This window comes from Limanda limanda, chromosome 13, assembly GCF_963576545.1.
Source record: "Limanda limanda chromosome 13, fLimLim1.1, whole genome shotgun sequence".
NCBI classification, from domain to species: Eukaryota; Metazoa; Chordata; class Actinopteri; order Pleuronectiformes; family Pleuronectidae; genus Limanda; species Limanda limanda.
In genome coordinates this window covers 13,315,398-13,342,794 of record NC_083648.1, presented here as the reverse complement: position 1 = coordinate 13,342,794, position 27,397 = coordinate 13,315,398, and the positions used below count along the sequence as shown (strand labels likewise).

The 27,397-nt window shown below is 40.7% G+C and overlaps 1 protein-coding gene across 1 annotated transcript in view; it reads right to left on the bottom strand.

Annotated features, from left to right (window-relative positions):
- Positions 1–3,786: 3,786 nt before the first annotated feature.
- Positions 3,787–27,397, bottom strand: part of tnr (tenascin R (restrictin, janusin)) — a 69,788-nt gene continuing 46,177 nt past the window's right edge. The window contains exons 21-28 of the mRNA XM_061084860.1: positions 26,092–26,235; positions 18,848–18,978; positions 15,441–15,573; positions 13,698–13,849; positions 13,392–13,488; positions 6,639–6,800; positions 5,896–6,059; positions 3,787–3,906 (exon numbers count right to left, since the gene is read on the bottom strand). Of these exons, the coding sequence (XP_060940843.1) occupies positions 3,787–3,906; positions 5,896–6,059; positions 6,639–6,800; positions 13,392–13,488; positions 13,698–13,849; positions 15,441–15,573; positions 18,848–18,978; positions 26,092–26,235 (1,103 nt within the window). The remainder of the gene's footprint in view (positions 3,907–5,895; positions 6,060–6,638; positions 6,801–13,391; positions 13,489–13,697; positions 13,850–15,440; positions 15,574–18,847; positions 18,979–26,091; positions 26,236–27,397) is intronic.

The following is a 27,397-nucleotide window of genomic DNA, read 5'->3' as shown; positions in this document are numbered from 1 at the left end:
TCCGCAGTTTCAGTACATATGAGCTTTTCAAACAGTCAAGATCACATTCCGTTAACATTTACATTCTCGTGGCGAGATCTCCAATCATTGACGGTACCTGGCGTCTGTAACAAATCCCACTAAACATCGTGGTCATATCAGTTCATCAGCTTGTAAAAGTAAACCCGTGAAATAAATACCTTTTCCTTTTGATACCAAACAGGACCTGGTGTCGCGAATAACTGATTTATTTTTTACAATGTCACATCAGTCACAGAGTGATTGGAAAATGAACTGCAGTGAAACAAATACAGGGGAACGAGCTTCCTCAGGAGAAAGGAGCTGATGCTGTGAGAGTTTATTCCAGTGACTGAGGTTTACGCTTTAATAATGGGGGAGATGCTCTTTTCAAAGACTGATGGGGTGAAACTTTACATAATGACAAACTTTGAGATAAAGGATGAAAAAAAATTGACTCAATCAGTTGGTTTGTATTGAGAAAAACAATCTACTTAGTCACGTTGTTCAGAATACAAATAATATAATTCAGACTCCTTTCATCTGTTTAAATCCAGACATGTTTCCATGACAAGAGGGTTTTAATATCCTTTTCTGAAAGCTCTCAATCAAAAGTAATATTGCTTTTTAATTACACTAATGAATGTGATGTTTGTCTCAAGCAATGGATGAATTATTTAGAGAAAAGAACATACATTAATAGATTAGCCTAAAATAAAAGGTGGGAGACTCAATGTGATTTTCTCACTGATAGAGGATGGTTGAAAAACAAATATGTAAAATAAACATGAATATTAAATGAGCTTTCTTCTTGAAAGAGCACCTCACAGTTTGCCATGACAGAAATCCCTCACAGTACAAATAACATTCTGTTCCTTTTCTGCAAAGCCTCGGGACCTTTGATTCCTTGTACAAAAATACACAGAGGCAAACTTCATCTAAGTAGTTAATGAAATAAGTACATGGAGAATTTGCTACGCTACCATAAATCACTACGGGAGATGGATTGCATGAGAGGCTATGGAATAGTCCCTTTGACACCGAAACATAAATCAGACCTGGGGAGGAGTCACGTGCTGAAACTGTTTTGTTACAAATTATTTTTTGGGTTATGTTGGTGGTATTTTGCCTTCGAGGCCGGTATCACTGTTTCCACCTGATGATGTAAAAACGTTTTTCTACATCTTCCATCTCGCAAACCATTTCAAAAGCACCTTTGACCCACAGCAGCAGAGTAATGCAATAAGTGACGCAATAAAATCAAAATGAAAACATGTTCTAATGACATCTACTATCAGGCTCAGGATTGTAATGGAGTCAACATGCAGGAGTTCTCCATCCAGCCCTGAACACAATCGCTAGAAACACAGTAGAAGAGTGGAAATGTTTCAGTGGGCTTCATTAATCGGTTTGCAGTTTAAGGGGAAAAATACATCAAATGATACAGTATCTTCAACTCTATATCTACACAAGTATATTAGCAGTAGTGTATAGAAGGGTGAGTCACTATTGTTATCATTTTTCTAAAAAGGAAAGACAGAAATTGCAAATGAAAAAAATCCACAGACGTATGATACAAGCCAGATTTGCTTGTTGACTTCAATGAGAATTGAAGAAACTGACTGAAATATATAATAATATAACTGAATTATAGAAGAATGACATTTGCAGTGGTTCATAATTTGCGTATTGAACATACATCAGACCGAATGTTGCTTGAATCGATGGTGACATTGAATTCCAAGTCATGTATTGGACAATTAATTTTGTTTTCGTTGTCTCTGCCAAGGAGGTTATGTTTTCACCCCTGTCAGCTTGTTTGTATGCAAGATTACACAAAGTTTGCTCAATGTGTTACCATGAAACTTGGTGGACAGATGCCGTGTGGGTCAGGAAAGAACCCATTTAACTTGGGTTGATCCAGATCAGAGTAGCGATATCAGGAGGTTTTTTTTCTTTAACATTGTGAGATGGGACACTATTCAGCATTTTCATCTAATTTCGCGGAGAAATATTCATAGATCTTGATGAACAGATCCAAATAAAAATCTGAATCTTTGATGAATTTCAATGTGGTTCCATCAGGGGATTGCTGTGCCGTGGCGGAGGTATAAACTCTACTGATTCCCATTCTAGTTGATAGTGTGATGCCAGAGAGGAGGATCCACAGAGGTAACTTTCCTCCTGAAGAGTGGACAGGAAACTGAAGTCAAAACAGTTTTCAGAACTCTCCCGTTTACGAGCCAGCACTGAACACTTTGTGCAACAGTGCGAACACTGACTAAAACTAAATTCTTGGTGGGCGCGCTGCAGATTATATCCGCCAGACTAAAAGAATACATTCTCTGCCATGTTTGCTGATTATGTTGTTCCACCGGGGAGCTTAAACAGCGAAGCAAGTAAAAGAAGGGCACAAAGGAGAAGGCTTGGCTCCACTCCACCTACTGTTCTACTGCTCTCTTTGTTAAGTTCATCTCAGCTAGCAGTGGGGGAGAGGCGAGGCTAAAATCTGCAGCGTGCCCACCCCGGCTTTCTTTTGCATAGAGTTTAATGTTTGCGTTGCATAAAGTAACGCCTGGGGACACGATTACCATAAAACTCTCTGAAAAGTGAGAATCTATTAACACAGGAGAGAAAAAGCTGCTTCTGTGGCTCTGGTGACAGTTTGACTGGCGTCTTTCCAAACAGCAGGCTGACTGTTAATTATGCAGATCTTTGGTTAAATGTTACATCTATCAGCACCATCTCTGCAAGCAATCACAGCATCTACATGAGGGGGTGAAATACATGTTAAGTGTCTGTAATTTGCTTGGAAGTGATATCAAACGCCCACCAACGATTCAATATATCGGCTGAATGGAATGAACAATAGCTTTGCTGTGTTCCCACTCGTAGTGCAAATACTGTCTCAATGTGACTGCCAATATGAATAAATTAGAATATTAATGTTTATCCTCAATAGTTAACACAAATAACATTAAAATGAACAGTTAAACACATGTAAAATGAAAGAGATGGTGATGAAGCTGTTGCTGGTGCTCTGATTTTTAGATTTTCATGGTTTTCTTCCCTTCTCATGTTCAGTATTTATCATGATGTCGTATGATCACATCAACTTAATATAGGCTAAACAGAACCAAGGCATCAAATCATATTAAATAGATGGGACTTCTGTCACATTATCAGTTATAAAAATATATATATATCTTACAGTTAAGGGTTTTAATGGCATATACAGTATATCTTTCATTAAAAGTGTTGTTATTTCATAAAGGTTAAAACAACAGGAACTCTTCAGGACCTTTCTGAGCACATTTCCTCTCACCCCAATGGAAAGGCAAATCGCAGACCGAAACGGGGGGGGGAAAGAAAATCTTGGTTTGCCTTCCCATTCTTACAGCAAATAAAACCATTGTCATTCAAAGTATTTAATAATAAATTACATACAGTGTCTTCTATCATCTGGGTAGAAGTACAGCAGGGAGAGACAGCTAAAGCCGGGCAGGAGCTGAGATAACCAGAGTTCGGACAAAGGCTTCACCTTCTCTGCTACTTATTCGATCACAGCTTCTGATTGTTGGTTGTGTATTAATAATGTGATGTATTATTATACAAATGAATATTAATACGTATTAGTAACCTTTTTTTCCCCCTCGTAACCATTTTCTTCTTTGCAGCCTCATTAAAGAGCCTCGGCACCGGTACATCACAGAAAGCAGGGACTCAATACCGAACACTGTCCGAACTCCGTTTATCCAGACTGCGGGGGGGCGGGCGGAGGTGGTTTGTTTATACAGGGACAGACCGCCTCCTCTTGCTGCTGATGCTACGGAAGTTGAACGGCCTCATCTTCATCTCCACAGCAGGAATGGAGAACTCGTGGCCTTTCCAGTGGTACCAGTTGATACCCTGTAAGGGTGAAAAGAACAAGTTCAGAAGACGCTAGAGTCAACAGGGCTCTGGAGGCTAGGGATGGTAAGTCTGGATAAACTAGCGGATTTTTGCAGCAGCACGCAGACTAGACTTTTCCACGACTCACTCGATCCCTTCAGGCTATCATCTCCTCTTCATTATACCTCAGGCTGGGGACTCCGGTCATGGGCAGTGAGGGCAGGTCAGGTCAGTGAGTGACAGACAGGTACGCCGACCATCCTTTCATTGAGACCTAATAAAACCATTTCCTTTCTCTTTTTCAGACAACTTTTTTTAATGATGGCTATTGGGACGTGAAGAGGATTTCAACAGTTAAGATGAAAAATACCAGCCATACCTTCAAGGAAGTGTTTTATTGTGACTACAGTGAATTTTGATTTTAATTGAAAAAGTCAAAGCAAGATGGGCGTAAAAAACCCTCACTTGAAAGCTAGCACCTAAACCAGCTTGCTGCTATAATAGTCGCATCTAAGCTCTTTAATCCCCGTCACCATCAAATCCAGGTTTATACCTTTTTCTCTGCATGACTTTTTACACCCATCCACCGCCGCTCCTGCTTGGTTTCATTTCATGTTATCAAAGGACAGAGAGGAAAGTACAGAGTGCAGACAGGGAAGCCGTGATGCTACACCGCCTCTGTAGTTGGACCCGATCACAGCTTCACACAACACCTCACTTACACTGTCTTTCTTCCCCCCCCCGGTGTCGTGCTGAGGGGGAACATATCACATTCCGGACGAGCAACAAACACTCGCTACCACCTCACAAAAATCAGTCCCTTTCACCACTGTGTTATTCTTTTACATGAAACACACCCATATATCTGTGTTGTTTTCTTTTTAAATATTTTTTTAATATTAACATGAATTCAATGGTACCAGTCTTTGGTTGAAGTCCTCCTGACATGGGCTCCTCTGACTCTATTAAGATGCACCACCCTCCTCAGTTTCATTGAAATTGGACATGTGGTGCAGCTGTTGACCTTTCAGTTTACTGTAGCTCCTCCGTCAGCCCAATCAGTCTGATGAGTATGAACACTGATGTCTGTAGTTTGGAGTCGCTTCATTTACAAATATTTCAAGATTGTAATCTTTTAACCTTTAATCACTGCCGTCTGTAATCAAGCCAATTTATGGGAGTCGCGTAAATGCCAAACTGCAGCACCAAAAGGACCATCATTCTGATATGATGCATTGGATTTAAGAACTTCTTCACAAAAAAACATAGTTATTTCAAATTGATGTCTAAGTTTCACAAATTGATTTTTGAACCTTGTGAACACAGACAAATTTCCCATGTTCCTCCCAATCTCACAGAACTGTTTACACGTTTTCTATGCTGAGGTTATTGATCCTAAGTTAGGATCTAACAATATTATGACCTTTCCCCATTTTAATCTTTGACACAGTAAAAAAGAGCCCTCCTAGTTGTAGCTTTATACTGAAAGGCAGATGCGATAAGTCAATAATTGGTAAATAGTTGTCATCTTTACCATTTAAAGTATTTAGCTTATATGTAGGAATTTGTTGATTTGCTTGGTCATATATGACAGTAAATGGAACATGTTCAAGTGATGAACTAACAAGTGCATTAAATACTTGTTAAATCTGTGTACTTTGAGAAATTGTACCTTAAGTGCATCTCACACACTTTGTTTTTACAGTTCACAGATCAATTGATTAGAAAATATAACTGACAGAAAATAACAGTTAGTTGAGATCTGGACGTAGTTACCTTCTAAAAAAGTATTAAATATAATAAGCACAAATCAACTTTATGCAGAAGGTCTCAAGCTATTGCAGCCCTGCACATTTTATATCCATCCCAGATACAGAACCACAAGAAGAAGGTTTAATATTTGAGTAAAACCACCTTGACTTAGACAGAGAGAGATGCTTGGCTTACAGCTAAGCAGACTAATTATCATATTCACTCTCTGATCAGTGTATCCACCAGATGACTGACCTGACTATGTCTGGACTCGCCGTATTTTCCATTGAGGTTGGCCCGGTGGCAGTTCTTGTACCACCAGGCTCCTTTGTAAGACAAGGCACAGTTAGTGACAGCGATGTCATTGTCTCTGTCTTTAGTGGAGAAGGGACGGCCCTGGTGGTAGCTCAGAGAGTCACCTGTGATCAGAGGAAAGAGACAGACAGAGAGAGAGAGTGAGGTGGAGAGCAACAAACATCAATGTATGTCTAGCATCACTGGCACACGGCTAATGGCGTGATGAGGGGACATAAATGATCCAGGCAGGCGGGAGGGAGATGGAGAGGCATGAGAGGAAGGAGGCGGAAAGGGGGTCCTGCCGTGGGCTCCATGAATTTATTTAGGCAGAGAGAATTATAATTATAAACATGAGGAGATGACAGGTAATTATGCCATATGGTCTTGTTGACAGACTGAGAGATACATGGGAGAGCGAGGGGGAGTGGAAATGTGGAGGAGTGCTGAGGCAGGTTTTAGAAAAGGGAGAAGAAAAGACGCAGGGGAAAGAAGGCAGGAGACAAAAAAGGCAGATGGCAGAGGAGGGATGGGTGATTTTCACTTAAAGGCTAGAAAAGCAAATAGTTTGCTACACGGACGGATGGATGAATGGTTCACTGGCTGTTTCAACACAATAGGGGGGTTGGTTTAAAGGGTTATGAAAAGAAAATGTATGAATTGTGCATTGAATATATATATAGCTTATGTAGTTAACCACATACCAGCGGTGCCATTGTACTCTCCTATCCTGAGCTTATAGAGGTTCCTCGCATCTCCAAGGGAGAATTTGTCATAATTGGCGTAAACCGACTCCTGTCCATCCCTCATGTCAATCCTTAGCTCATAGCGACCCTGAGCCGCGAGCTTCTGGATGTTGTCCAGACCTGCAGAGAAACAGGAAACATTACTTTAAATTGTTACATCTGATGTCTCAACACAACCTTTGAATCAGATCATCCTTGAGTCCAAGCAAACATTTTTCCCAACTTTGAAGGAAATTCTTTAAGGTATTCCTGAGATATCATGTTTGAAAGGCCAAACACCTGTTCTGTGAGGTCACAGTGACATTAACCCTTAACCACCCTCAGTTCATCTTTGAGTCCGAGTGAACATTTGTACCAAATTTGAAAGAATTGGCGTGTTCCTGGGACATCACGTTTACAAACAAAAGATAGATAATGTGGAAAAAAACCTCTGGCTTTGTCACTGAGCGGAGGCATGAAGGTGTATTTAAACTGTGACAGGATGTGAATGTAATCAAAAAGAAAAGCTCAAAGATCATGTTAGCTTAATAAAAAAACATTATGAATTACTTCATTCACAGAACTCTACTTTGACCTTAAAATATTTTCACAATTTCATGTGCTTGCTAAGATAGAAAAAGATAGTGAATACTGTGTAGACAGAAATAACATTTTCATTTTATGATATAAATATAACAGGATGTGGATCAGGAACAAAGTTTAGTTATTTAAAATGAGTTGACTTTTGTGACTTCATGTCAATACATCACATCCACACTCTTCCTTTTTTGGGGAGTGCAAAACATTTTGTCCACTACCTAAAAATGAAGTCCTGATAAGCACTGTGTCAGACGTCTTTGTCAGCCGGCTGTGTGGACGTGGATGATCGTCATCGTCTGGAGAGGTGGACACTGTCCCCACCAGCCGCCCGCGATTGCCACAGCTCTCTGAGATATGTGGCTTTGCTCTCTATCTCCTCAGCAGCAGACACGTGGCTGCTTTGAACTCAGACAGGCAATAAGACCCCACACAGACCTGAGATATCGGAACCACGTTTGCTATCAGATTACAACAAGCACCCATTTGGAAAAGAGCCTCTTTTCCCGTTTTAACCTCGGGCAGAAACGTCACATGTGCACTTTTTCTGAACCTGGAGACACTCTGAAGAAAAAAAATCCTCCACCTTCCCTGATAAGAAAATGGAATTAGAAATCCAGGAGGGCAGAGGAAAGTCTAAGACTGCAGTACTTTGTCAATTGAAAACAGATAAATATATTTTACAACCAAACAACACGGGAAAATCAACCTCATCTTAAATTCTGGTTGTATAACAGCAGCGTATAATCAGCACTTAATATAACACCCTTTTTTAAACAGTTTTATGGGATCAGACTGATTTATTCCAAACTGCAGCAATTAAAAAATGCCTTCTGACACATTATTTCAGTCTTGTCCTATTATACTACCAGTATTAACCATCTTGTCATATTTTTATACCGGTGTTAAAAAAAGAAAAAGGAACAGGATAATGATCACAAATCGCACATGGCCACCCTGGCTTCTCTGTTGCTACATCATCAAACTGACATTGTGTTCAGCATGAGACTGGCGGAGGTCAGCGAGGATGGAGAATGGATCGCCCTCAAGCAGCAATAAAAAGGGCCGTTCTCAAGTTGTAACAGCTAATAATGAGAGCTTAATTTCCATATTCTTTACTGCTGGCCAGTGAAGTGCCTCTTCTTTTTAGTTTGACTGGATTTAATACCCATGTTTATGGCTCCATACTGTCCGGGATATTGCTGTTCTGTGTGTCGAGGCAGTGATTAGCTTAGTGTTTGATGTAATGGTTTTCGAGTGACCAAATCTGTAGAAACAAGAGTGAAGGTCAAATGGTTTTGAAATTGTAATGACCATTCATACCACAATTCCATTTACTATAAGGATGATACATTTGAACAGTTCAAATGCACGGCAAGGGATTTCCCTACCATTAAGGGACTGGCGCTCGGGTGCCTAAGCATATTTGCACATCATCTAGTAAGCTGAATGAACAGAATAAAAGAACAAGGCAGAGAGTTCAATATTACTCTGGAGAGACGGGATTCCGCATTGACCTGAATATTGTTCTGTATAAAAGGTATGAACAATGAATGGGGGCATTGTTGTCTTTGCATTCCTGCCAGCAGAGAGAGAGCGAGAGACAGAGAGAGAGAGAGAGAGAGAGAGAGAGAGAGAGAGAGAGAGAGAGAGAGAGAGAGAGAGAGAGAGAGAGAGAGAGAGAGAGAGCTGAGCATGGTGGTACAGGACAGCAATGTTGTTGTATTAAACGTCAGATTCATGGACTGTAAATAAAGAACCTTCTGACTCACACCAAAATATCCCAGACATGAGTGCTGCAGATTTGCGCTATGACCTCATTTGGAAGCAGGTTATGTTTTTTTTCCCCTCAAAATGTGAAAGTGCAAAACCATACAAGAAAGGGAGTATTTTTACACTTTATGCATAGAACTGTATCCATGAAAAACATACAGGCCAACAAGTATTTCTGCAGAACCGCTGTTCCACAAGCACAAGGCCAAGACCAGTGCAAACTGGTCCTTCCCTATATGCACTTGCAACTGCTCAACAACCTCTGACAGTTCCTTGCTTGTCAAGTCAATTGAACCCCTTTCTGTAGCGTGAAATAATTAATTAAAACCAACTTTAGTGTAAGAATTGATACTTGGGTTCATGTCCCATCCACTAACATCGAGGAGGTGGGATTTATGACTTGTACAGCAGCCAGCCACCAGGGGGCGATCAAAATGGTTTGGCTTCACTTCTGGGGAGCCGCCATGTCGTCCATCTTTCTACGCTAAATGCTAATGTCAGAGAAATGTGGAAAACGGTCAACTTTACCGGTGTGTGTTGTAGTGATGGGAGATAAAAATACTGTGTTTATCTCAGGAAACTGCCATTGGCGACTGACATCATTTATGTCATCTTTGTATATTTTTACTCATATTTGTCTTGTGGCGATTTTAATTTTAAACCTCCCATAATTAAAGAGGCATCTGAGTGCTGTTGACAGCTCAAATAGTTTAAAAAGTAAATTAATTGATGAAAACATATTAATTATTAGATTAATGGGTCAGTTTTACACAGTAGTGATATCGTATTGTAAACTAAGGTTTCCAAGAGTTGCCGTCTGCCATGTTATCTTTAATCTAGCATCATGGGCAGAAGCTTTCTCAGGAGCAGCTCTTAATGCTCCGCACCCTGAGGTTACATTAATATGCTTTGATGCACTGAAAGGACAAGAGCACAGGACAAGAGGGGATAGTCGAAGTAAAACCCTGGAGACGCCAGTGCCCTGGACTGGTATACAGTGAGAATCTGTGAGGGGGTAGATTGTTGCTGATTCAGCTGAAGTAGAAACAGGTCAGATTGTACTCACTGACCTACATATGCTCGGACGTCTTTTAGATCATATTGTAAAGGCACAGCCATACTGCACAATGCCTTCAGGAATGTGTCAACGTTCCCAATGCTTTTTACATAACAAAATACGTCCAATATTTCTATCAGCAGTTAACATTTGTATCTATATAAATACAAAAATAGATGAATTAATAATATAAACTATTGTTGTGGTAAAACTTTAAGAGGTGCCTGTGAATGCAACCTCCCTGTGGGGGTGTACGTTATCATTCAACTCAACAACACAAACTACAGCTTTAAAAAGACAACCTATGAAACACAGAACATGATGTTATGTAGTCAGCAGCTGTTTCTGATGTGTTTGATCTCAACTCCTGCATTTACCTATTACAGAGTGCTTTAGTCACTAATGGACTAGAACGCGCCACAGCCATCTTGTGTTATGATCCAATATGTGTCAGCTGTAACTTATCAACCTTTCCTCACAGGGAATTGTGATTTTTCTTGTCTGGCCGATAGCTGACGTTTGTTAACAGCCACTCACCGTTAACTGGCAAGAATGAAATGTTCTGTGTCTGTGGCACATTAGGAAAAAAACAATCCATCATTTGTTCTTCAACAGGGGGTTCATTTTACATGCAGCATAAACATTACAACTATTTATCATCACTCCTGCAGCCGCTGTGAGCAAAACAGGATAAAACAGATCAATAGTCCTACGTGGGCTTTCCCATTATTTACCTAGACTGTGGCTGCCCGTCACCATCGACTTGCACACTCAAGAATATCAGTCCCCTCAACGTGTCTGATTTTTTAAATTTTGTTATGTGAATCCTACCCCCCAAAAAAGGCCTATCTTGTAATGTTCTGGATTCACTTCTTAATCAAGATCAGCAAAAAACATTTAATTGATTCTTCCTTGACCGATGTTCCGTCCTTCCACAACATATCATGGAAATCTTTTCATACATAAAAACAACTTTATGTAATCTTGCTTACAAATAAATAAACAAGAGGATATAAAGTGATAATAATATACTATCATATCTCTAACTTAGTATAAGAGCTGTTGCTGCAGAGTAGAGCTATCTCTCTCTTTCTCTCTCCCTCTCTTGCTCCCTCTCTCATTGACCCGGGTTTCACAGTTGGTCCGACCATCTGCAGCACAGGGAGAGATCAAGCTGCGTCGGTGGACCATCAAAGCGTTCGTAAAGCTTTTAGCGTCCTTGGCAGGCAGATCTCGGAGTAACACCTGCTCTAATCGTCACTCCTATGCTCATGAGAGTCAACTGTGTTCATGTTCGGTGGCCAATCCCAATAATCAAGCCTCATAAACAGGACAGGTCTACTTCAGTCGCCTGCATAGTGGACAGCTTGTCTTCTGGTTCTTACTCAGAAACAGCAACATGTCCACATAAAGTGGGAACAATATGGTGACCGTCCGTTAACCATGAGAGCTACGGTGAAGAACAACAGCTCAGATAATGTCACAGAAAGGAAGAGGCACCAAACTGGAGTGTCCAGCCTGGGCAGACGTATCTGACATCAAAAAATGGTTTTAAATGTTGTGTAAATGAGCATCAATCAGTCAAATAACTTATCATCAGTTAACAGTTAAACAGTTAATTATGTATATCCCTAGTCCCTGAGTTATAATATGGTAATAGTGTAATGCCATCAAATCTCCCCTCAGTGTTATTTCATTTCTCTAATCAAAAAGTTAAAAAAAAATTGTTCTCGAATCCCTGATTCACTTGATGAAATATTCATGTAATATTTTGCTTTAATCATCTGCACCAAAACAATAACACAAAAACTGGCCGAGGAAGAACCATGACTCATTTGCACATTTTCTAATGAATATAATTATTGTTTCATAATGAGATTTGGAGACGGGGAGAGGAAAAAAAATACATTTTGCGCTCCATCAAAACAGTGAGGATGTTCGGTTTCGTCTTTGAATCAGAGCGACACTGGAAACAATTAGCAATTAATTTCAGGGAGAGATGAGTGTTCGCGGAATCCAGGGATGAATCACACTGACTTTGTGAAGTGAAGTTCGAAAAGATGAGACGGGAAAAATAAAAGGTCTTGCAGTGCGGTTCTCCATCTTCATACTAAGTGAGAAATCTTACAAGAGAGGGTTTGCAGCCTGCACAAGATATTGGAAATATCTTTTACTTCCATAAAATAGATGTGTCAATTGAAACTAGGTGAAAGTTTTGACCCTCTATCGATTGAACCTATTAAATCCACATGCGGATAAAGAGGGTAAAACAGCCTTCAACTGGAACACAGATTAATCTACATGGGAGGTAGGTTGCAGCTCAATATCAGCCTATAGCATAAAGTGCCTGGTGACAGGAAACTGACGGTGGGCAGCAGCAAATCTAAGCTGAACTTTCATCAATGTAATACACCGATGAGTCGGTCGATATCTTATCAGGCTTGTCAAGAAAAGGAAAGTAACCAATCCCAAGGTCACTGATTTTAGAGACAGTTTATTTTTCCCCACCATCTATGAATGGATAGTTTTATATTCTCACCATTTGTGATACTCCAGTAAAAAAAGGTCAGAAGTTGTATTTCCCAGTGTGGGGGGAGTTGGGTTGGGTTGGCTAATGTTAGCGATACCAGTTTCTGAGTAGAATGGCACTGAATAGAACAGAGCCCTTATAAAACCACATTAAAATTCACTACATGCAGCCTTAACATATCTGTTATTTTAAAATCAAGATCCGTGAATTATTCTCTGAGAAATCAACAATTATGTTGATCTGGATTAAACTGAATGTGTTGTTCCTTGGTTTATGTCCAACCCCTTCAAATTCCATGGAGATTTCATGGAAATCTGCTGTGTATTTTTTGTGTAATTATGCTGGCTGACAAACAAAGAGAGGAAACATAGGCTCCTTGGCGGAGGTAACTATGTATTATGCAAACAATGCAACATAGATACAAGTTGGAAAGAGTCTATGTGAATTCAGCAAATTGAATGAGACACGAATAAGACAGATGTACTAATAGATGGTAAATCACTACAGCTTTCACTCCTGCAGATGGATGGAGCAGCTAATGTGAGGCATCGCTAATCCAAGATACCCAGCTGTTGGCTCCAGCTTCACATTGAACAGATATGAGAGTGATACAGCAGAGACAGGCAGATGTGTATTCCCAAAAATGTCATAAGCTCAACAGAAATGACCAGATAATTGACCAGAAGCTGTGTTTCTTTTCCTGGTAAATTAAATTGCTCTCTCACATACATTTCTTTTGAAATCCAGATCAATTTTCTCATTGTGTGAGTCTTACCAAGCCAGAACTCATCCTCCAAGTTTCCAAAGCCAACCCTGTAGTCACTCCACTTCCTGGAAAAGTCTGTCAGGCCGTTCTGACGACGCTGGAACACCTGGAAACAAGGACAAAAAAACATGAACCAGTTGTCTCCACTGAAATAGATGACACAACACATCGTAGTGATGCTGAACAGACAGAAGTAATTTAATCCAGTTTCCTCCTCCTCTCCACCTCCTTTTTGTTTTACCCAAATACCACAGTGACCCACATTCGCATATTCGACAAGGGGGCTATTAAAAGAGAAGGTGTTATTTTACTTACAATCCACCCTCCTTCATCAGTGGTCATGTCGCAGTACACCTGCACGCCCTGGCTCGGGTCTCGGTTGATGTAAATTGTGTAGACACCACTCAGCGTCTCTCCATTCAGCAGGTGTTGGGCACAATTCTGAGGTGTTGCAAACAGACGACTCCCTGGAGAGGAGCAGAGGAGGAGTCAGGACAATTCAGTATTTATATCACACACATTAGAAGCTTTCTTGAGTCAGTTAAATTTTATACGTGTAGCGCCAAATAAAACACAGATTACCTTAAGGAGTGTTACGCAGTCAGGTCTCTTTGAGAGAGTTCAAGAGGTGGTTTTTAAATTGGAATCATCCAGGGACATATTGAAGATAATCCATTTGGAGGGAGGAGGGTATTAAATTTAAACTCACTACATCCAGATCTTTATTTGGATCTGCATCAAATTGCACATACTCAAAAATATGAGTCTCCTGAGTGTGCCTAAATTCTTTCATGTTCAACAACGTCAAACAATCTCACAATGTTAAAGAAAAAAGATCCTGGATCCGTCCCCTGACCGTCCCTGTGTCCCTGACCCATATCGCATCCTCCCACCTAATGTCATGGTAATAAATCCAGTAGTTTTTGCATAATCCTGCTAACTATCTAACAAACACATTCAGTGATAACATAACCTCCTTGGCAGAGGAAATCAAAGTTATAAATGTTGCATCATCTCATCCATATGTCCGCTACTTGGTTGAAATAATGGATATTGATATTCTCTTTTGGAATGTTGCCATTATTTCCAGGTGATTAGCAGCTTTATGACGTTCCCTAACCCTCACTTGACCGACATCCAATTACAGACCGAGGACACTGGAGATTAGAGCAGACTGTTCAGCTCTGTGATTGTAAATTACCGTCCTGCAGGTGCAGCCTTATGGGAAGTTTCCCTCACTACGCTACAGAGAGCGGAGATGAAAATTGTGGCTGACTTCGGGGACCCATTATTATGGTGACTGTGATGTGAAATGTGGCGCAAAAGGGGAAAATGAATCCGTTAGACTAAGAAAACACTCGCCATCCGAATCCCTTCCAGAGCTTTAATCCAAAAATACAAACACATTAAGTGTGTGTGTTTGTGAGTAACAGTGTGTGTGTGTGTGTGTTAGGGATAGGTACCAAACCCCAGCGGTAAATTGGCCCCGGGGCTAAAATATTAAAGACCATAGTGTCAACAGGCTCTGAGGTTATTTGTTCCGCTCTTGATTCTGGAGAAATTAAACTGAAAAAATGATTTTCTATTTATTAATGCTTTATAAAAGTCATTCACATTTGATCACACCAACGTTTTTTAATTAAAACATTCGTCTATGACCCATTTTCACTTTTGACGAAACCAGATCTTTCTCTTAGATGCAGGTAAACCCGCTAAAAACGTGATGCACTCCTTTTTCCAGTGCCAGTCATGTTCAATGTCACAAATGTACCAGAAGCTGAGGGGCATTCTCACCTCGCTGTTTTGCCATACTATCATTTTTACCCGGGTGTCATGATTTTATCTATACCGGTCGGAGCAGAAGCCGATAAAAACCTGTTTCTACTGCAAAGTCATTTGACCCGGGAATGAATTAGGATTGTTTCCATCGCAGAAAAAAAAATGATAGTGTCTGTAAGTAGGTTTTTTGACCAGCAAAACCCAAATATTTAAAGGTGGTAAGATTACATTAGGATTGACACTGACAATGCATTTATATATATATGAACTGTACTTTACCTGTAGTGAAGGCAGTGGAGACGACAGCACTGGTGTCAAGTCCTCTGGCCGCCTGCAGCTTGACAGTGTACTCTGTGGTCTCACCAAGTCCCTCCAGTCGAATCCAAGTGTCCTCTGAATCCAGTATTAACTCCTATTACACACACACAGTCACACACGTAAGTAAATTCATTCACATAACACATATCGAGGGAGGGAGCAGATGGTAGATGAGGAAATTGCCTTTTTACAGTTAAAAATGAATCTGTGTAAAGTACAAACCCTCAAGTGAAAAATAAATTGTATTAGAATCCCCATGAGGGGCTGAAAAATATGAATTGCGCGTGTGAGGTTTATAAAAACCCAGAGCAACAAAGAAATTAAAGCTATTTTTGTCAAGGAAACAACTTCCTTCTTGTTGTAGCAGCAAACACTTCTGAGGTGTAAAAGCTATTAGGTCAGTTAAGCTACTGTATGAGCAACTCTTGCCAATCTGCCAACTGCAGAACAGGTCAGAGGCAGCCTGCCTCCGTTTTAATGTGAAAGCTGACTCAGCCGTAGAACGTATCAAAAAAGGAGAAGCGAGGAAAACAAAAGACTGGAGGGGTGCAGACTGGGTGGAGTGGGGGGGCAATTAGACAGAGAGAACATGTTCAAAGACTCTAATGGGACATCCAAGCTTAGATAATGCTAAGCAGGAAACAAACACTTCTATTTCTGGTGAGAAAGTCATGAAGGTACAGTCTCGTTCCTTCCATTGTTTTTCACAAATCCTTCTTCACTGAGCCAGAACGTTTGACCATTTTTTGACACGTTTCTTAGATATCACACAAATCCACAAACAGGAAGCTCAGAACTCAAACATATCTATTCTCGTGTTTGTGTGAGCTTTGTGGTGCATGTGTGGTACAGTTTGGCCTGGATACACATTAAATATGAACAAGAAAAAAATGAAATATTCAGCCAAAAAAAAGAGGAGAAAAATCACACATTTTCAGGCAATGTGTCCGTGTGAATTATGCAGGGAAGCAGCTGGTAAACGGTGTCTCTCTGTCTCCGAGGAGCTGACATTTTCCCACTGGGGTTTTCAGGGTCGGATTAGATTTTATTGCAAGTGAAACAGCCCTGTCTTATCAAGGATAATAACATAGACCTTCATACACTCACTGCCGATTGTGGTGGAGCGGTTGGATCTTGTCCGGGTGTGCATGTGTAAACAGGGAGATCTGTACACTCCGAGGATACATGTAATTACAAACTATTTAGCAAATGCTAATCAGACATGAAACGAATCGCGCAGCTAGTTTGTGTGAATTATTTAAGTCCATTATCTGAGGGAGAGGGAGAAGCTGAACAGCTGTAAGGCTCAGCTTTATACTGCTAGATTACAGCTGAGGTAATACTGCTGTTTGGAAGCTGAGCAGGACGTCAAGTAGAGACGACCCGAGGAAAAACCTCACAAGGAGCACTTCAGTCTCGGGCTGCGATAGCGTCTTTTGCTCAGAGCATGATTGGGGACTCATTTGTTGTTTGTGTAATGTGAATTCAAAATGCGGCACTTGTTGAGGCAGCTCACTGTGGTGAATTCTGGTTTGTATCACATCTGAAAGAACATGATCATGCAGTGGGAAAAGAGGAACGCTCTGTGAGAGAAATGCTTTCATGCGACAAGAAACGGGTTTTACAAGAAGATAAAAACAACCTTAAACCTATAGTCAAATGAAATCATTGGATTTATATGTAAATTATAACATAACAAAAATATATGTGTATGCAAAAGTGCTTTATAGAGAAGAAGAACCAAAACAGCTATAAAAACCACAATACAAACAACAGAAAGATCAAGAACATAAACACTAAGAGGTGAAATAAAGTTAAAATAGTAAAATGTCCAGAAAGAATAAAATCCAGCACCGTATTAAGTATTCAAAAATGCTTTGCGATTAAGTTACGTTTTAAGAAGAGATTTAAATGATGTTGCCTCAATAGGTAAGTTGTTCCAGAGTCTGGGGCTCGAAAAGCAAAGGCACGGTCACCTTCATTCATAAACCCGGAACAACCTGTGGAGCTGCATTCATCTCAAAGTGACTTTGAAAAGTATTTAAGCTTTTTCATTTTGAAACTCAGAAATATGTTTGAAAAAAACTCAGAAATCCTTCTTTTTTTTGCAGGTATGCCGAAGGAAAGGGAAATTGACTTTTAAAAAATAAGTTTTAGACAAGTCGGATTTGAAATGTTAAATGCAGCAGAAGTACTGTTTCAATGTTGTTGCAGATCAGTTATAAATAAAACATGATTAAAACTGAATCTGTACAAGCACACGTATGCAAGTTAACGTACATTTTATCTGAGTCATTTGTAAATGCTTCAATATAAACCAATGAAGTTTATTCTTTATAATCTAAAAGAAATGCAGCACAAAACTATTACTAAAACGTCTCTTTGCATCTCAAATAAAATCTAATGAGAGGGATCATGTGAAGAGTTACAGTTGCATTATTGTGCGTGAGTGACACCCGATGGTCGACCATACCACACTCACAAGGTCAGAGAGAGAGAGAGAGAGAGAGAGAGAGAAAACGGAATGGTGATTTTATTTATCAACTATTCATTTATAAGATCAGTTGTGTACAGTGAGCATTGAAGGTGACAGTTTTGTGTCCGTGTGTGTGACGTCTTCCTAACATTTTGTTCTGAAACAACGTTGCAGAGATGCCTCACACATCTTCAAAGTGCTGTTTGCTGGTTAACACGTGGTTTATTTGTGGTGGTTAAAGCAGCTGTGAGGGGCGAGTGAGTGCACTATGTCAGTGGGTGTCCTACCAACTACAGAAAGACCCGACGTGCGAGTTAATTGCTAATAAAAGAGTCTTTTGCAAAGCGTCGTGGGAAATGGTTACAGTCAATTTGTTAACAGGCTTGAAGCGTTCCACACAGATCTGACTAAAGTGCTTTATTATCATTACTCAGCCACATAAAAAGGTTTAATCAAAATAAACAATGTCTCTACAGAGGCACATGAAAATAATATCTCTATTGGACTGGCAATTTGACTGTCGCTCCCTGTGTGTGTGTGTTTGTGTGTGCGTGTGTGTGTGTGTGTGTCTGTCTGTGTGTGTGTGTGTGTGTGTGTATCCCTGAATGCTTACAAACTCCACATCAAGGGATTACAAGACTGCAAGTAATATATTTCATTAATCTTTAAGGGTTTGTTCCAAGGTCAGGATTCTACATTAATTTACTTTCACTGAACATTGTTAATGTCACCTATAATTACTTGATTAAATCTGGAGCATTTTTTGCATGATCCTGCTTACAGACAAACAAAAACACAGAAGTAAACCTCCTTGACAGAGGTAACAATATGTGTATGAGTATATGTTTTGTATGTGTGTGTATGTGTGAGTGACTGCGTGTGTCCCACATACTTTTCGGTTGCCGTCAGTTGACTTGTAGGTGAGCATGTAGTTGTCAATTTCTGCGATTGGCGGTTGCCAGGAGATGAGAGCGCTGCGGTGATTCACTTCACTGGCTGTCAGGTTCAGTGGTGCATCCATTGCTGAAGGGAAGACAGGGAAAAGAAAAAAAACTTTGACTCTCAAGTTTAGTTAGCCGCAAAATAAGTGATGACTGTATATGTAATGATAAATAGACCCGTGCTGTAGGAACATCTTGTTGTTGTGTTTCTACAGGGTTCATGGTTTTGTGGAGTCTGTCTTTACTCGCCACGGCTCAATCACTGCAGGTCACATTTACAGTTTCAGAAAGAACCATCCAGCTTTACCACAGGGACCAGCTCATTCCACACAGACAGATTTAGAACGAGTGTAAAGTATAAGGATAAGGAAAGTAGGTGATAATGACACATTCAAAATGTACAGGAAATGCAATCAACAAGGTGGATAAAATCTTGACACTGATCCCAAATCCCCACGGGCCTCAGCGAGAAGAGCAGTGAGACACTCTCATGTTCAATCACAGTGCAGCAGCAAATCAAGGCCTTGATCCACAAGCCCTCCCAAGTTTTACCACACATTACATCACACCATCCAATTTTACTCTTGGTCCCTGCATGGTTGAAGAAAAAAAAAGCTTGATTACAGTGCTTTTTATTTTAATATGATCCCAAGGACACTCACCTGGGTTTCACCACCTTATGTCATCATTTCCGAGCCGGTATCTGATCGTCCGCTGTGCTATAGCGGGGGCTCACCTCAGTTAGAGCATGGAGGAAAAATAGATGACCTCTCATTTAAAAAATCAGTTTCCTGCAGTTACATCATGACTCTGGGTCACGTTGCCCAACAGGCGCTCGGTGTAAGGGAGGCGGGGATGCTGGAAGAAATGAAGTGTGACTTGCATGCTCTGCAGTCCAACATCGCGGCTGTAAATATGAATTAAAGACATCCACTGCAGAGCTGTCTTCTCCTCCGATTCCCATTGTCTGACTTTTGATTCTCGCTCTTATTTTTTTCCGTGTATAAACAGCTTCAATTTTTTACTTGAGAGGCCAAAGGCTTAACGTTTAGCTCATGTCCTGAAGTTGAACCTACGCTGCAGAAACAACTCCTCACCAACAAAGACAATTTGCAAGTGTAACTCTCTGTGCTCTCTTCTCATTTACATATTACACACATATTAAATGACAGCTCGGTAATTAACAGCGCACAACCGCCTTGATAGCCTCCTGAAAGATGCAGGGTGCCTGCTCTCGGAGACAGTGATGGACAGATTCACACTGTGTGTCGGGGGGGGGACTGGGAGAGGACAGAAAAAGGGCGGAACTAAGAGTGTTTAAGAGTACAAGTGCACTTTGAGATAAAGGCAGCACATTGCGGCTTTTGCCAAGTCTGAGCTGTCTCCTCCTGTGTAACCTTCTCTTCTGCACTGACCTCCTCCGCTTCTCATTCCTGCTCTTCCTCGTCCATGCCTTTTGTCCTTTTCCCTCTATTCCGACACCAACCTGGGGTCTCCCTCCCCTTCACTCTCCTCCTAATCTCCTTGAATGATTGTGTTTCTCTCCGTCTCTGTCCACCTCCTCCTTTCCTCCTTATCTGACAGGCTGCCACTCCAACTCAATGTGCCCGAGAGCGAATGGAGTTTATCTTCTGTTCTTGTCATCCCATCGTCTTGATGAACACTGGCGCTGCATTGTTTGTGTGTGTGTGTGAAGGCGATAAATGTGTGTGCAGGGTGGAGATGAGAGAACGGAGAGGCAGGAGGGGAGACCTCGGTCGTTATAAATGGAGGGCCCCCCCAGCCGCCCTCATTTTACCTGTCTTTATTCTATCCTCCTCTTCACTCGCCCATTAAATCTGTCACCTCGTCCTTTTCTCTCTCATACTCTCCCTTCAATTAAACCCTTTCATGGAGAGCACCTGAGCAGGTGAGCAGGGTTTGCTGCCGGCTCAGAACAGCGGGGTTGAGATGAATGGGATTGGCTACACCTAATGTCTCATTAACACAGAGTCAACAATGCAAGGGGAGAAAAAAAGAAAACCACACAGAGAAGCAGATGGGAAGGGGAACGTGGGCAGCGGCAATTTGTTGAGGGATGAGAAGAGGGAGGACGTTTTCCTTTTGGAGTGGATATCACATCTATAGGCGACTCCTTTGTTGTAATGAATTGTCCAAGCAAACAGCTTGTAATTAACCATGAGATCGCAAATCTGGGATCTGTACAATGATGCAGTACCTGTAGTTTTTGGGGCAACTTCAGGTTCAAGGGGCCAGTGACACATGAGTGAATGTGTAAGCGAGGGGGCGAATAAAAACTGCTTCCTGTCGCACAGTAAAACCACAGCAAGGCTTTGCATGAGTTCAAATTTGGTGAACTTTCTGTAATGGCAACTTGATCACATCCAAACCTGCCTAACTACTAACCAATCAGATCCATTTGAAATTAAGAGTCATCATTACTACAGCATCATGACAGGGACAATATAATATGGACAATCGATATTTTATCAGATCATATAGATCCGTTTGTCTTTCATGCGTCGAATCTTGAGTTTATCACACACTCACAAAAAACATAATAATTATTGAAGTTGTTTTTTATTGAACAAGGATTCTTTGAATCCCCGACAGGATTCTTGACAGTGTTGATGCTTTTACTTTCTTATTCCATCACTGCAGCTCAGAACAACATGAGGAGTCTGGATATAAAAACTAAACCCTCTGATGTCTTTTATTAGATGAATTATCCACACGCTGTTCCCCAGGATTAAAGATGAACCTTTCAGACAGACTGACCTCATCAGACTTTGTCTACTTCTCCTCTCTCTGCTTTAGCAGTAAAAAAAGTTTGACATCACTTAACTTTTGTTAACAGCCACACATTAAAGTTGCCCTTGTGAAGAGTGAGGTTGCAGTTCACAAGTTGCGTAAGAGACACTAAGCAGCTAACACCACAGATTTAAATGTAATTCTGAGCCAAATGCTTAATATTATATATACACACACACACACGAATATCATTGAGTATATGTTATCGCTTGTTTGAGGCTTCTTGTACAATTCTGAATATCACCTATTATCCGACAAATGACGAAACTCAGTGAATGGGTATTTTATGTTTTTCACAATTAAAACTGAATATTTATTATTAGAGGAGAGGCTGATGATTGACAGGCTTAAAAGCCGACAAAAGACAAAAGCTTTCTAGCTGCGTATTTAGTGTATAATTTAATGAACTCTATGAAATAATTCTGATAAGGTTGTAGCATTGAGCATTTTACCGATACATTTCTAAATTTCCCTCAGGATCAATAAAATATCTATCTATCTATAACAATTTATGGTACAGATTTAATGGGGACACCAGTTCTTTAAAGTACATTAATCTGTCAAAAGAGCCTCAATTGCCTGAAGAAAGTAGATTATCCATCTATAATTGCAGCTCTCCGAGCACTTGAACAAATATCAGCCAGAGCTCAATGGAGCCGCCCGCAGCAAGTATCTCTGCAGCTTCACCAACTTGCCAAGCACTTCTCAGCGAGTGGGCTAAGACACATCTGAGGGGAAAAGTCCCGGTGCTGCAGCCGACAGGCTTAGACAGACAGCCGTAGCAAAATCTCTTATTTTCCAGTCCTATAGCTTAAATATCAGCCTTTGGAAAGCCAAGCTGTCTTACTGTGTTGAACTCTTGCGCCATGGAGGCCAGACAACAAAACAACTCTTAGCTGTGGTTAAGAGGCTTGGGAATCAACGAAAGAAAACCCCCCACCCCCCCCTCCCGCAGGTGTTTAGCATATACGTATGGAGGAATCACCTTTCCCAAAAATCAGTGAGAACAGCAACCTGAAGAAGCTTTACTGATTGTGCTTTTGTATTTGCACAGGTGCTGTGCAGCACATGGACCATAAACTGTACGCGCACTTAACATCTTCTTTCCAGATTTAAGGTCCATTAACAGGAACACTGAATCAGAGTCATGCACTGGGTAACCTGCAAAGCATTTGGAAAAGGGTTCTAATAAACATAATTTGTTGCCAAAGAAGCAACATGCATAGTTTACAGCAGCAAAGTCTCTGCAGTTTATAAAATCAACAATATCTGTCTGGAAACAAATGTAAAACGTCCAAAATGAAACTATTCCTGACATGAAAACAGTGATTGAAGTTGAATGAAGAACACAGACATCAGTCACCGTCAGTCAACTCCTCCTCCCTCTGCTGCTTATGTGGATTCATCGGCTGCAGGTTACACAGCTCGAGAGATGGCGGCTGCTGCATCAGCCTATAGCTACAGGTTTACCAACATTCTGACAAATGTGAAGATATGTGGAGAACCAAGCAAACAGTCTATACAGAGAGAAAACTTTAGTTTTTGCCCGCTCCCAGCGAGTCACCACTAGCTTAACAAGCACACTGTGCTTATAAGAACATACAGCGATGGACGGGAGCATATCCCAGTTCGATATGTTTAAGGTTTGTTGAAGAGGTGGTGTGATAGAGTAGTGTGTGTGTGTGCAGTCAGCAAATTATTTTGCGGCTCAGTTGTCTAATTCTCTGATCCCAAGTCCTAAAATCACTTTTAAATCCAATTTAAGAACCATCTGTATTACAGTTGTGCCCTTAATTATTAATAAAGACATATGCATAGTTATTTAACTATTTATTTGTATTTTATAATTTCCTTGCATTTACTTTGTTCTGCAGTATTTTAGTATTTCGGTCAAAGCTTGTTTTTAAATGTTCTCTATGAATAAGCAGACTTGCCTATTGAACAAGACAGATACATGTTTTCCAGTCTGTCGCTGGCCTGGCCTCTTTAACACTGTGGGTCAGGAGTCAGGTACATGAGCACAATGGAACTAACAGAGCAGGTGAGACAGACGCAGACGGAAACAGAGCAGCAAGACAGGGAGGGAGGATGACCAGGGAAGAGCCTGGATGTTGACTGAACCAATCAGTGTCCTCTCCCACAGCCCGTTCCCAATGTGACATTATCCACTGGAGCGGAACAGCCTGAGAAAACACACTGTGGGAGCGCAACAGTACCAGGCTTTAAGATTTCAATTAGGAAGTTTAATTAACAACACTGGAAGATCCCTCTGAAGTTGGCGCTGACTAAGGCGCCCCCTGGTGAGACATGTTATTATTAGTCCAGGGAGGGGAAAACATTGGTGCGAGTTTCTTTGTGCACATTTATTAATATAAGTCAATGTTGAAAAAAAAAAAGGTTTCTCAAAAAACAGTTTTTAATAAATTACACTTCAGCCTGAGGGTTGCCCTTGGTTAAGTGAGGAGTTATTATTCTTTGTTCCTTTTATTCAATTCAGTTCCTCACTGAGATGAGGTAAAGTTTAAGAGCAATATGTTTGAATTTAATTATAGAATAAGAATATTAATCTTTTAGGAAGACCTTCTTAAGGACAAAATAAATTCATTATAGAAAATAGAAATACGGTGAAGGCTTAGACACCAGAATTGACACAAATTCACAAACGCATTCAGCGCTGTTAATATGCGTGTGACACTTTTTATGTATATTATAAAGAAAAAACCTGCATGTCTTTCCTCCTGAATGGTGGAAGGACGTGTCTGGAGGATTTCCAAATGGGTCTTGTCTACATGCCTTCTCTGCATAATAACATGTCTTACCAAATGGAAAGGAATGAATAAATTTAGTTTATTCCACTCAGAGGACGAGAGCAACAAAGGCAAGCACCCAACTGTTTGCTTGATTTAATAAGACATGGTGTTCAAAACAAAACAAAATCCCTGTCCTCTTTGCTCAGAGTCTAACCAGGGCAGAAAAGCATGTTTCTTGTTTTTCTTTGCTTCCTTTTGTTCTCCTGAGAAGCCGAGGTACATCCTGCACCAGGTAGAGCATCTGTTTCCAAATTAGAGTCACCTTAAACTGCCAGGAATAGCTGTTTAGGTATGAGTCACTATATGCACGTACAGCATCGACATGGCTGCAGGTACACTTAATTTTCTCCGAGACCCATTTATGTTTTGAAGCCTCCGCAGCCTCTGCTCTCGTTCTGTTGTCAGTGTTTGTTTCTGCTTCCCTCTGCTGCAGTGCAGGACAGGTAGCAGTGCTACTCCTCGGGGGATATGAACTCCTCTGCTGACTGAAAAGTGTTTTTTTCTCTTCCCCTCGCAAGAGCTCTAGAAAACACAAAGTTTGCAGAGCTGCAACTCGGCTAAACTGGAACAATTCCTTCCATCTTAACTTTCCTCTCATTGCAGCTGCTGATAAAGATGAATTTCAACTCAGGAAAACTTGTTTCCTTGACCAAGACATAGATCCTGACCCTCAGTGACAAATGTGAATCTTTGCAGCAAACATAAAAGAATATTAAAATAAAAGTTTTTTCTCTGCTCATAAATACGAGTTTAAAACAACAACCTTCACTCAGGAGCAAAAACTTAATAAGAAATAATAAAGTGACATTTATCGTGACTGTTATCAAAATCAATTGATATGAAAAGCAACCTTTACAACAATTTGGGCCAAATTAATCCTCTCAATAAGGAAATATCCTGTTGTTACATTGCTCAACAACACACTAACAACCAATCACATCAGAGAAACAAAGCTCCTTTAAACCAATCGTAGCCCAGATCCTTGTGGAAACCCTTGACCTGAAAGCTGTGCAGCAGGAGTTACCAACCAAACACTCACTTAGTTTCACTTCATTTGTGTTGATATATAAACACGACACAAACAAAACCAAACATGTTCACAGATGACGGTAATTACTCTTCATTGTTTCCCATTCATCATCTACATCTCAGTTTCATAATCAATCTTTTTCTTATTTCTCATAACATTAAACAAGCGCATGCACTTTACACCAGACCCAACTGTCATTGTCTGATCAGCAATAGCAAAGAGGAATCAGTGATTGGGCAGAGCTCCCCCTGTACTGTACTTTATTTATCCCCAAAGAGGAATGCAACCAGTGGATCTGACTCGTTTTAACTACTTTAGAAACAGTGTGTAGCTGTTGCCCTTGGTCAAGGACAAAGACAACTCCTAATTAATGTGCATTTCGTTTTGATGTGAATGAAACCTACGCTAACAAGGTGAGCGCGTTTGAATCCCACACTGAACGGCTCCAGACAGGCCTGGAGCGGCGTCCTGTTGTGAGGCGACCCGCTGAGTCGCCGTTTCTCCAAACCGTAACCGTGAACAGCTGAATAAAATGAGCACGTACGTGTCTGGAGGTTGGTGATGACCGTGCCGCTGGTGAGGGGTCCTTTGCTGGCGTAGAGGGCCACGGAGTAGGTGGTGCTGGGCTTAAGGTTGGTGAGCTGGTGCTCCTGCTTGTTGCCTTCCACGAGCAGAGTATCAGCCGTCACTGGATAACAGAAGTAAAACGGACACAAAGGGTTTAATACCACATTTACACCATCCCACACACCGTCTGTTTTCAGTTTCCACTAAAAAGATTACATTAAATTTCTTTGAAAAATGCTCCCCAGCATGAACAATGGCTGATTTGAATCTCAAAGACAAAACTGTTAAGGTCCTTTTTTTAATTCAAAGGATTTCTGTAACGCTTTCAGTGGAAAAAGCTTTTGTGGACTTCTCCTAAATGACTATAAATGCTCTAAAATATGAGCAAGTGGTGATCTTTTATAACTTCATATTCTAACTACAATTTGCAGGTATTGTCATTGCTGAGATGATCTGTCTCACCAATTTGAACAGCGTGAACTCAGATAAATCACTGTTGAATAACCAATCTGCATTTTCAGCCTTAAGAAACAAACATTTAACATAGCTGCTCTAGTGTCAACTGTGTTTTTTAATCTCTGATAATATGAGGACGCTGAAAACTGATTGGGGGAGAAGACTGAATCATATTTTTTTCTGCTAAGGATTCTAAAAGAGTGTTCTCGGTTGCCAATAAAAACGCAGGACAACACGAAGCTAAATATGAGCTATATTGACCTTGGTTTAATACATTTGCGCTCAAGGGAATTTGTCCACAACTTGCAATGCAGCTCTGCACACCCTTGCTGTGTTGGTTTTCTAATATGCGTCCAGCATATAGATACTGTCTCTGTAACTGATATGATCTGGCTGCGATCCCGTCAGTCCGGGTGTCATTTACACATTGATTCTGACAGCTGAGCAATACAGATTCTACAGATATCTCCAGGCTTGGCTTAGTTAGTGGGGGGTCACATGCGAGAGAGGAATAGGCTTCCAAGAACATTTTCTACCAGCTAATTAAGTCACACATCCACACAGCAGAATTGTTTTGTCCCAGATTTGGCCCACACTCTCATCCTGTCATGGCGGTCTGCTCCTGTTAGCCAGAACTGGGCCACTAGTTAGCCAAAGTAACACCGCATGCCAACCTGAGGAGGCCCAATTACATTTGCACTATTTCGGCCATATTCATTATATACCACATGGACCACTTTAGGTTCATATCCAAATTACACCTTGCCTAGAGTATCTAGTTTGCCACATTTTCTATTTTACAGATGGTCCACTTCAGGCTGACATTA